Raw genomic sequence first — 12836 nt, forward strand, 5'->3', positions numbered from 1 at the left:
AGGCAAATGTTCCTGTCCATGTTTTATCACATCTTGAGATTGGTTCACAAGAAAACAACGCCACAGTTAGGAGCTTTACAACAATTCATGCTACAATTAATACTCTGGTGTGAAGAACATTTTTGTGCAGTTGGAAATATGGAATAATTTAAATCAAAGGGTCTATGCAGAGTTCAAAATCCACATTTAAACGCGGAATACTCTGCTTTTAAATAATCACTTACAAAAGATTTCCTATCTTAGGCTAAAAATATTTATCATGATTAAAGTAGCCAAACCAATGAGTGCAACTGAGCCTAATACAACCCCTCAATGTCAAATAAATTCAACATTCAATAGAGCTTGGAACCCTTTGTGTCATTCGCTTAAAGCCATGAATTACCGCCAAAGCATAGGCACAAATATGTACAGCATGTAAGATATAACAAAAATCTCCATATAAATTTGATTGGTAGCACCACATATACCAACAGTACATGGTACCTTCATGTAAGTGGCAGCGTAGCTCATCACTCAATACTGGCAGATGCCTATCTACTAAATTTTATTTCTACGTCACATAGCTTGTGAGTGCTGGGGATTGAACTTGGAACCAATGTCAACTGGCAAAATCTACTGATTGCACAAAGTAACTAAACGCCTCTATAGAGCCTAAGCAACTACAGCACCTCGTTCTCAATCTATTCGTCACCAAATTGACCTGAAAGAATTATTCACAAACCAGCTTTGTGTCAAAAGTACTAAGACATATGGCAAACGCCTGAAAGGCTGAGAGTGGGTAACGATAGTCCATGGTGAACATATCTTTTCCAACTTTTCCAAATTGGAGTATAACCTTTTCATGATCATTCTGGGAAATCGGTTGATTGGGCTCAGGAGCTGCAACAAGCTGAAAGTTCTTAACAGAAGCCACTGTAACACGACCCCGGAAATTCAAACACCAACATTGCAGCTGATCATGCCACCTTGGGGCTTTATTTTTCAAAACCAATGGGTCCTCTTTCAAATTTTTAGCAATTAAGGGCTCTGAAAGTGGCATTCTTTCAGAGTTGCCTGATTTGAATCCAAAGGAAGGAAGAGAATCAAGGGAAAGATTTACAGCTGTTGATGATACATCAGAGGGGGTGGGAGCGCCTCCCCCTGATTGAGCAGAGGATGCTGGAATAGAATGCATGATGCATTGCATTCGCCTTGGACCCCTAGTTCCCAGAACATTCAACTCATACGAAATATGAGCAACATTATAACTACCAGCTGGGACTCTTGGAGAAACTTGCTTTGATCCTACTCGTCGACCTGCACGGCTAGTTGATGCAATAGCACCACTATGAGGGGGATGGCTATCATATATTGTAAACTTAGTACCAAGAAAATTTGACCTGCAGTAACCAAAGAGAAAATGATGAATGTGACTGATAGTCCAAAAAAAGCCTTATGAACAATAATTGATGCATGTGACTAATAGTCCCAAAAATGGTATTAAACACGGAATATAACTATGTACAAAGATTTTACGCCAAACTTTATAAAAGCCATAAACAATGTCCATGGAAATAACAATAAACAAAACATGAGTGATTGCAAAGAATGTTCAAATACAGAGCACCACAAAAGCAGTAGAAGTTAAGAAATAAAACATAAATCAGAATCACTCTTACCGCAGTTTACCAAAATAGGTATTGCTGCCTCTGGACATGTCCTCTGTATCAAGAGACACAATATAATCTGCACCAGTAGTACGCCTCATTTTTCGAGCAGCAAGAAGAAATTTGCCATTTTCAGAAAGTGCTGCAAATATACACCTCAAAGATCAGATTTTCAAATGCTGCATCTTATCTGCCATCTAAATATTCAAGCAAATGCTTTCATTTATACAAGTTGGAAACAAACAGATACTGTCAGTTTTTTACCCAAACTCTTGCAATAGGCAGGTTGTGGAAAAGAATTTAACCAAATGCATTCCTTCATTTCAAACAAAAGGATATATAGAATGACAGGCTCAAAACTCAATTTCAATGACACACGGCAACACAGTATCCTGGTTTATCCATAATCTAGAGGAGAAAGAATAACCAGTCAAGCATTATATAATCCAACTGCCACAACTACAGCGCAAGGCAACATTAAACAGGGGAAAAGAAAAGGTTTTTTCATAACCAGCAAATTATGTATGCATATACTGGAAAGAATATTGCAGTAAGGTACTCCTTTATTCTCTCTTCTCTTTCTTCTTTTACTACTTCTGAAAATATCTGGGTTCCTTTCCAATACAAAAGCATGTCAGCTAAAATTTCACACCCTAGAAACATCTAACCACTAACAAGCATCCAGAAGCAAATGGGAAATGTTTTCCAACCCCTTCGACATTTAGATTTAACTGCCACTGAAAAAGTTCCACATCAGAATATACACAGCAACATCGTACTGTGGTGATGTATATTGGCTACAAGTTTTAAAACAATTTAGAAACTGCATTGCATGTTTCAATGTTAGACATATATTTTTACAGTTCACAAGATTATTTGAGAATGCTATAATTATGTATAGTTTGAGATCATATTTTATAATTCATTGTCAAAATGAAGAAAAAAATTGAAAAGAACTATAGAAGTTGCTTGCTAAATAAAGAAATTAAAAATAGAAAACGAAGAACAGAAACCAAGAGTTAAGAGAAGAATATAAAACGGTAAAAAAATATAAGACATACGAATTCAAAGTCAACAAGGTACAATATAAATGAGAGTTAAAATAATAGACTACAACTAATAATGATATTAATAATCAAAAATAATGAAGTAAGGCCACAAATCACTAAAAGCTTATCAACAAATAATTAAAAATAGATTAAAAGATAATATTGATATAATTATGTACTTTAAGTTAAAATAAAATTTTATATATAATATATATAAAATGATACTGATATTAAATTTCAAACTAAAGATAGAGATAATAATCTACTAAATATTCTTTATAATTATAAACATAACATTAACCACGTAAAATAGTTTATAATATGAGTTATAATAAAAGAAATGATAAGCAGGCTAATAGATAGGTAAAATAAACATTAAAATAGATATATAATATATTCAGAAACTACACTTATTAATAAATAAGGTTTAAATAGACGGTTGAGATTGGCAAATATCTTAACAACCTCAACTATCATGATGAATGTAACTTAAATTTCTCTTAGCAGCCTTTCTTAAATTCTTGTTAAAATAATATTAATACCTTCTATAATGGTCATCTTCTATTTTTAGTTGTCGACTTATTTAGCTTGTTAAGTTAGCTTTTTATTATGTAATTAGCTTTTAAGCTTAATTTAACTTTTACGCTTAATTTAGCTTTTACCTCTTCAATCTTTTACTTTAACATTATGTTCTAATTATAGAACATTGTCTTGTTACCTCTATATATACGTATATATATCGTTCAATGTAATCATCCGAGAGCAGGTTCTTTTTCTCTTCCTGGGCGGATTTTTTTTTTTTTTGCAGGTTGAAAAATTTTCCTAGGGTTTCTGCAATTTTTGACTAGGGTTTTGACCCTTCAGTTCCAGTCGAAATTTTATTCTGGTTGCAAATTCTTGGAGGGTTTTTCGAGACCTCAACTGGGTCGTCGTCATATTTTTCTAGGTGCATCATTTTCCATGCCTTGATTTTTGAGCCGTTGGATCTGCATTTTGATTTCAGATTCTTGGTGGGTTTTTCAAGAGCTTTTATGGGTTGGTCTCAAATTTTTCTGGGCGCCTCATTTTCCGTGCCTCAAATTTTGTGCCAGCGAATTTGCCTTGGAATTTAAAAACAGTCCGCAATTTCTATTAGTTTTGTGGACGTCGAGAATTTTGGTGTTTTCTCGACACTATTTATGTTGTTTTAAGTTTGCAAAAAAATTTAATTTCTGGGTTTCTTCCAAACCTCGAAATTCGTGCCTTGGAATTTGTGCCAAAATTCTTCTCCAGGGTTTCAGTTTTTTCAGTAGCTGTTTCTATTCTGATTTTTGAATCGGATTCTTCTGTCTCATGCTTTCACTAGGTTGACCTTGTTCAACCTCCATTTTCATGATGGCATCTTTGACCAACATCATGTTGGAACACGGTCAAAAGTTCAACAACTGCCACAACACTTGGAAACAATGCATGTTCACGATATCTGAATATTGTTACCTTTATCAGATTGATTTAGGCCAGACCTCGTCTTAAAGGTCCCAGGGTCCTGAAAAATTGTTTGTCAGTTTTCTGATTTTTTCCACAAAAAATCATGGGAAGGTTTTCACGATTTTTTCCTCAAAAATTGTTCGCAGGGTTTATAATTTATCTCATTTGTAATCCGCGATATTCGCGTAAGATTTTAGTTACTGGGTTTTACCCAAAAACGATGATTTGTAACCTCAGATTTCTTGGTTTTTCGATTTTCTCCTCAAAATCGTAAACTCTTTTTTCGAGGGTTCCTATTTAGGGTTTAGAATTTTTTCCTTAAAAATTATTATCTGTCATCTACAAAGCTTGCATGGGATTTCTAGGTTTTCACGATTTTTTCTTCAAAAATTGTTTGCTGGTTTTTACGATTTTTTCCTCAAAAATCATCTGTAATACGTGAAGTTTGCGTGGGATTTGTGATTCGCAAAATTCTCTGGTTTTGATTGATTTTTCTCCTCAAAAATCGAGCTTTGTTGTAGTCAGTTTGGCTCGCACCTGCCAGGGCGAACATTTGCAACCATGGTATCTTGCAGTCAATTTTGGAGTTGGTACTCTTCTGCAAAAGGGTTTGCTGATTTTTTCCTCAAAATCATTGTTTCACGCTTTAGTAGTTCGTGTGTGCCAGATCTCTGATTCGCGTGTGAAGTCTACATTCGCTTGGATGGCTTTTGGTACTCTTGGTCATTTACATTCTATAGATCTTGAGAGGGTCTCCGTAGCATGGTCTTTGCATTTGTGATCATAACACTTGCAGTGTCTTCTGTAGGGTATTGAGTACGATGACCATTAGGGAGGGTGTTAAAATAATATTAATACTTTCTATAATGGTTATCTTCTATTTTTAGTTGTCGACTTATTTAGCTTGTTAAGTTAGCTTTTTATTATGTAATTAGCTTTTAAACTTAATTTAGCTTTTATGCTTAATTTAGCGTTTAGCTCTTTAATCTTTTACTTTAATGTTATGTTCTAATTATAGAACATCGTCTTATAACCTCTATATATACGTGTGTATATCGTTCAATGTAATCATCCGATTATTGAATCATTCATTCAATTTATTTTTCAATTCTCTCATATTCAATTCCTTGCTCCTCCTCGAAGTCTTTCTCCTCTTTCCACTCCTTGTTTTTCCCATGTTTCCCTACCTCCCCCTAGTGTTACTTTGTTAGCACTTTTCATCTCCACTTCTTCCCTTTCTAAATCCTTCACCTATCAACATTTTATTCATCTTTCTTGTTATTGTCTTTTTTCAGTACCTTGTTTTTCTTTTGCAATTTTGCCATATTCAGTTTTAGTCTAATTTAAAATTGATAGTCAAGTCCCCTTTTCTAGAATAAAATAAAAATAATATTAATTTAAGCAATTTATAATTAAAAGGGGCAACATATTAACAATATTCTAATAAAAAATGTTTTTCAACAGTTAAAAATAAAAAATATTTTTCAACACTAAAAAAAATACAAGTATGTTTAAATACTTTTAATATAAGCATTTGGGGCTAAAAATTAAACATATTTTTAAATACTAGGGTCCAATTTTTGAAAAATAGGCATCAATAAAAGGAGCACTTCACTTCTCAATTGATCATCATTCAAGTTATCCATTTTGCATCCGATCTAGGGCATCCAAGGATGAAAACCCTTGGTTTGTTCAGTGTTTGAGAGGACAAAACCCCTTGTTTGCCAAGTGTTTGAGAGGACAAAACCCCTTGTTTGCCAATTTGGGTGATTCCATCTGAGGATCACAATTGTGGTGATTTGAAATCATTTTCCAGTTTACTACAGTGTTTGTTGCTGATTTTTGAAGATTTTGTACAAAATTCCAGCAATAGGATGATTTAAATTTGCAAGCACATAATATTGTTTTGTCACCGTATCATATTTGACGGTTTTAACCTCAATTTTCACTTTTTTTTTGTCAATCAAGCATTAGACTTGCAAAATGCAAACCCTACCTAAGCACTATACTTGAAAGAATAAGATCAGTAATTTCAGCATTGGATCCTGGCCAACCCTAGCTGAGCACCACCCTTGGAGGAACATAATCATTCATTTTTAGCACTGGATCAGTCATTTTCTGCTAACCCTAGCTGAGTGCCACCTTTGGAGGGACAAAGTCAGTTACTTTTGCTTTGAATCAACCACATCAGCTGCTGGTTTACCTTGTTAGAGTCATCATACATCAGCAAATAGGAATCATTTCTAGCAGATTACAATTAGATTTGGACATAATGCATATATTTCCAGGGAAAATCAGTGATGATTAGTGGCTTTTATCAGCTGTTTTTGGTGTTTCTAGTGCTGCCATATATCATTATAGCCTTGGATCAGCCAAACACACCATTGTTTCAGCTTTGTGACTGCTGCAAACACCTTTCCAATCACTATATTCTTTGGATCAGCAGACCATACAGCTATAGGGCTGCGTGAGAGACAATAAACAGATTTAAAAATTTCTGAAAAGATTAGTTTCCAGCCCTTTTTGCATCAGCATTGTATTTTTTGGCTGTTGCAAATAAATTGAATATCTTCTAGAGGATTTCATTTTTCTAAAACTGAATATTTTCATCATCCTCGGGTTTATAATTTGTTGACATCAACAAATAAGGGTTTAACATTTCTGATCAGATCGTATACTTGCTTTTTGTATTATTTTTTTTCAAGAAAAATCAGAAAATATAAATAAAACTGCTTGTTTTCTAGGGTTGTCCGATTGGGAACATTACATTGATCACCCCTCCTTTTTCATCTCTCTTATTATTTTTGTCATCTTTAATTGTTGTTCATCCTTTTTATGTTTTTCTTTTCTCTTGTTCTTTAATTTCATACTTATCAAACATTAATTTGATTAATTTTTATTATTGAAAAATTTATCATTACTCTAATTATGTAGAATTCTTCCTGCATTTATTTATTTTTTATCATTGTGCAAGACCAATGCTCATTGAAATTTATTCATAATATTTATAATTCCACTAACTCTATTACGAACCTTGTCTGTATAGATCTATCTTTATCATGACGATAATATTACCACTAATAAATTGAAGTGTAGTTTCTAAACTATTTTAATTTTCAAATAGTGTCTATTGCTAATCAGTAATCTCTTTTAATGTTCATTTTACCATTTATTATTATATTTGTTATTTCATTATTATAACTAATAATTATATTATGTGACTAATAGTGTATTTATGAAAAATATTTATTAGTCTACTATCTGTCTTCAACTTTGTTTCTGTAATTTTAGATTTGATACTAAAATTATTATAGTGCTATAGTATAAAAGTTATATTTTATTTTGATTTCGACATTTAATTCTATCAATATTATATTTTTAACATTGTCTTTCAACTTTTTTGTCTTCAGACATGTAGTGCCGCGGTTAAAACACTTCGTTGGTGAAGCAGCCACCATGGTTCAAATCCCTGCTGGGCCTTTGTGCTCGCAAGGCCTTGTGCCTTTGCTGGGCCTCACTGGTTCATAGCTCCAGGTCAAAAGCATTTACCCCTTTAAAAAAAATTTAAAAAAAAAACATTTTCTTTCGACTTTTAGTTTATTTTCTGTGTTAATGAATTTTTAGTAATTTGTGGCCTTAACATTGTTATTTTTTGAATTAATATAAAATGTTATCAATATTATTAGTGATTGTAATTTATTAACTTTTACTCTCTTTTATATTACATTTTGTTGATTTTTTATTTAGCACGTGTAGATCTCATTTTAGTTTCTTAATGTTTGATATGCCTCTTTTAATTATTTCCTCGTGTATCCCCTTTTTATTTTTAACTTCTTAATTTATTTTATAGAAAAAAAATTATTACCAGAAACATTCTGAAATAATATTTAAATACCTCAATACTGCTGTGTCCAGGATGCAACCTAAAGAAATTCTAACTCTTCTTGATAAGCTAATAGTTTGGAAAACAGTTCATAACAGCTGAAAGAAAACCAACTCATCAAATACAACACTAGATGTGAATAAGGAAAAACGATTTAGATTGTGATCATGTTACTCTAATCTTCTTTTGAATTCTCTAAATTCTTTGGCAGTACAGTTAGACTATTCCATAAAATTGTAATCCAATTTTTAAAAAGAAACATTGATATGATGAATTGAGCTTCACAGTAGTCTTGATCGAAAGAAGAGTTACATAATTGATTTCCCTATCCAACTGCTGTGTCCAATTTTTAAAAAGAAACATTGATATGATGAATTGAGCTTCACAGTAGTCTTGATCGAAAGAAGAGTCACATAATTGATTTCTCTATCCAACTGCTGTGTCCAATTTTTAAACAGAAACATTGATATGATGAATTGAGCTTCACAGTAGTCTTGATCGAAAGAAGAGTCACATAATTGATTTCCCCATCCAACTGCTGTGTACTCCTTTGTTAGAGTTCATTCAACTAGCATTTGTCATGATACTACTTACAAGTACCATTAAACTTAACATGTGTCAAAATGTAAACTTTTTGTAGTCTCCCTTCAAACATCAAGTAGGTCCAGACCATCAATTTATGGAAACAAGAAAGATCAAAACTTACTTGTGCTTAGCCCCAGAAACAGTTGATAAGTATTTGTAGCCCGGTCTCGCTTGATGAAGCACTGCACAGGGGAATCCTTTGAGCCAGGCTATGCAAACAAAGAAGTAAAAACAGTGTTATTCAAAAAGCAGGAAGCAGCTGCTAAGGTAGTAAAGTAGTAATCACTGCCCCAAAAGAGATAATCATGCCAAAAAACATACAAAAGAAGACTTTATCTAAGGTTATAAATGTAAGCATGTAAACATATTACCAACAGTTTAATCTTCATTGTAAATCACTTAACTTGATGACGACAGGAAAAATGGTCATTGTACAGAGAACAATAACAAAAAAACAGAATAAGCCATTGTGTATGGATATGACGCATGAGAGATAGATCATCCAAGAAACAAAGCAAGGTAAGAGTATCACTGATTTGAAGTCAGATGCATAGAACTGATAAGATTATTCATTCTTAAGAATGGATCCCAAACCGAATGCAATTAACACCCTTGAAGTCCCGAATCAGCTTTATATCTGGATACAATAAAATACAAAAAACTAAAGAAAGTTTTATAGTTTCACTTTCTTCGAACTACCTACTTACATGACTACAGTTTGTCCTTTGCATATTATGCATTACCTAATTACCAATCTACAGTCCAAAAACTAAACAAAACATCATAAGATAATTCCAAACAAAACCCCACAAACAACAATGAATGTGAACAGGTTAAATACAAAAATTCCCATCTACAAAAAGGTTAAATCTTTAAATTTGAAATAATGGAAAAGGAGCAAAATAGCCCACAAAACAGACTCTTACGATTGAATACTGTACAGTGACTTCGAACTATCTACTTATATAATACATAAATCTATTACTCCATGCGCAAGAAGAATTTATCATTTTACAGTTACTAAACTATTAAATCTGTAAAATATCACTATAGATAACTATAAACAAAATCCCACTAACAGCATTGATTGGAGAAAGTTAAAACACAGATGCCAGGTACAAAGACTCGGTCTTTAATCACACAATATGAAAAGTGGCCAATGAATAGCCCTACAATATGGCATTTTATATTTTTGCACTACAAAGTTGCTTGAGATTAACTGACTAGGTAATCAAATTTTGTTATTTACTTGTTGTACAATAGCAATTCATCACTTTGCAGTTTCAGAACTATACAGGTTAATATTGCAGATATCTATATACAAAATATTGTGAAAGCATGGATTGTGAAAAGACAAAACACAAAGAATCCATGTACAAAAAAGGATCTTTGATTAGATAAAACAACAGCTTTATAAATTGGAGCTATCTATTGACATAATCACATTTTGTTGTTTAATTGTAGTGAAATAAGAACTCACTGTCTTGCAGCCAATATATACGGATTATAGTAATAGATGCTATTAAACAAAATCTCCTGAAACATAGATTGTCATGAGGCAAAACACAAAGAGAAATGTACGAAATAGGATCTTAAAACGTCACCCATTTGAACAAAAGAAGAGGGGCAGAGTATACCCTGCAAAACTGATTCTTTCATTTTTCAACCATTCATCACAAAATTACTTTTTGTCATTTCCTTCCCACAAGTATGACAATTGATTATTTTACATTCACAAAACTATAAAATCAAAGGATACAACTCCAATCAAAGTCTCCCTAACAGAATTGATTACCAAAAGGCTAAACATAAAAGATCCACTTACCAGAATCAGACCTTAAATCGGAGAAAACGTCAGCCATTTGAAGCAAGAAAATGGGCAATAAATAACTACAAATCCAAAAAAACATTACTGCAAATATCAAGCTCTTTACTTGCTTCTTTAGCACCATTTTTCCACTTTTTTAATACAATAATTAAAACAAGACCACCAACCTGCTTCAAAGAAATGGGAAAACTGAGCTTTCCAGATAGCTCAGGTGCCTTGACAAGCTCCTTTGTAATTTGCCTCCAGGTTCTGCAAACCCCAGCACAGGCCACCACATGCTTCCTGCAAGGCCACCCACTCTCACTTTCCTCAATTCTCCTAATAACATCTCTCAGCAGCTCAGGCGGCAAATTCGCCCACAAACTACCCTGAACAGCCGCATTACCAGCATTACACGCCTGGTTCTCCTTGTACTGAGAATCCTCGTCTACAGCATTGTGCGAACGAGATCTGTAGAACCTCTTCCCTTCAAAGCTCCGCCTGGAAAAGCTTCCAATACCACCTTTCATTATTCCTTTCAGAGGCATAATAATAGCAATAATGCCACAACTATCAGAAACCTCTTAATGCAAGTTACAAACCCTGGTTTTGTCGTTCATTGCGGAATTCTTCACCGAATTCGACAATTTTTACATTTCTAGATACCCAATGGCGAAATCTGTAGGTTTTCTGTCATTTCCTATGGCTGTTCTGACACATGTGGCACGCATTCTCTGGAATCAGTATCGCCATGGCGGAAATTACGATTCTAAAAAGCTTCGTGTAAGTAGTGATTCGGTACTAGAACCACAAAATAGCGGTTTTACAGAAAACATCCAGTATTAAAAACAAGCGATTCTAAGAAACCGTGGATAAGTTCGAGCTCATTCTTTGGTGTGGCCTTCAATTGGGGGTCCGCTAAATTAGGGCAGCTAATTTATCAGAAGTATTGTTTGCTTTTAAAGCGTCTATTTCGGCCCTTAATTTGTGGATATGTTGATTTTATGTCAAGTTTATTGGATAGGGAAATTAGTTAGCTGTGCCTTTTGGAGACCATACGGTAGGTTGTATAATTTTTATATAATTTGTTTTTAAATTTGTGGGTCCCCTTAGGTGGATTTTTGTTCCCTTTCTTAGGAAAACATTTTGTGGTTGTGTAATGATGGATTATATCGTTAGCTTGAATAGCACAATTTTGGATTGGCATTAGGGTTGTTTGAATGTATTAAACTTGATTTGTAAGGTTTGATTTTAGTGGTGGGGTTGATATGTCTAAAGTTGGATTGGCATAGTTGGGTGCTAATAGGAGTAAGGACCAAATTGAAGGGGTGAGAGATGTGATAAAAAGTTAATGGAAAAGACATTTTGATTTGGAATTTTGTCAATGAGATTGGTTCGTACCAGTTTTCTTTAAAAAAAGTAATGGTGGAATCATTACATCATGCTTTTGTTTATTATACAATTGGTAAAAAATATCTAAGTCAAAAATAAATTGAAATTTGTAATTAATATAACAATCAATTTAGACATAAGAGTTAAGTTTATTTAATAAATTTGAAATTGAAATTACAGATGAAATGATTTTTAAAAATGTGTTTTGAAGTTTGAGAAAGGGAGAGTGATTTTATAAAAAAAAAAAAAAAATTTGATAGTTAGATTTTTGAGAGTAGATTTAGGATGAACAAGTTGTGATGAGTATATATTATAAAATCTAACAGTGTAGGGAGATATAGAGGTAGTCTTAAATTTTCTAAGGGTGGCCTTGTCTTTTTAGGGCATCCCTAACTTTAGATAGATTTGTATATGGTGAAATTTGGAAGATTAAACTATTATAAAACTAACAAAGATCCAACTGTATAAACCCTAGTTCTACAATCAAGAATCCACCATACACCAATGAAGAACCTAAAACATGCAAATCACAACAAAATAAAAAAGATTATACCATTCACATGCTTGGTAGGGTTTCATCTACATTGATCTTGTTTGATATGATTGCTCTCAGATTTTATGTGTGCACAAGAGTTCAACAAAGAACGGATTGTGGTTGTGAAGTCGCTTGATCACATGAAGATTGATTGATTGTTGATTAGCTAGGCTACTAGATTAGGGTCATGAAAGGATGAAGGAATCCTCTTATATAGAATATACCTTAAAAATGGAGGGATAAGATTAAGAGGTGAAAGGATAAATGGTCGACTAGGATTAAAGGGTAGGTAGGGAAAGGATAAAATAAAGAAATAAATGACAAGTGTCATGAAGGGAAAAAACTAATGAAATAATTATAAAAATTCATTTAATTAATAGATGAAGTGAGACCGTCCAAGAGGTTGAGTTTAACTAGTTAAAACATTGGGTTCTCACTGTGGAGACCCAAGTTCAATTCCCAATAGGGGCAT

The 12836-nt window shown here is 33.2% G+C and overlaps 1 protein-coding gene across 1 annotated transcript; it reads right to left on the bottom strand.

The window, feature by feature from the left end:
• Positions 1 to 297: 297 nt before the first annotated feature.
• On the bottom strand, positions 298 to 11366 carry LOC131028336 (tubby-like F-box protein 6). Its single transcript, XM_057958603.2, has 4 exons — positions 10626 to 11366; positions 8752 to 8839; positions 1659 to 1788; positions 298 to 1379 (listed from the first exon to the last, which is right to left on the bottom strand). Exons 1-4 carry the CDS (start codon positions 10983 to 10985, stop codon positions 710 to 712), a joined length of 1248 nt encoding a protein of 415 aa, XP_057814586.1. The 5' UTR covers positions 10986 to 11366; the 3' UTR covers positions 298 to 709.
• Between the last annotated feature and the right edge of the window lie 1470 nt (positions 11367 to 12836).

Source organism: Cryptomeria japonica, chromosome 7, assembly GCF_030272615.1.
Source record: "Cryptomeria japonica chromosome 7, Sugi_1.0, whole genome shotgun sequence".
Classification (NCBI taxonomy): domain Eukaryota; kingdom Viridiplantae; phylum Streptophyta; class Pinopsida; order Cupressales; family Cupressaceae; genus Cryptomeria; species Cryptomeria japonica.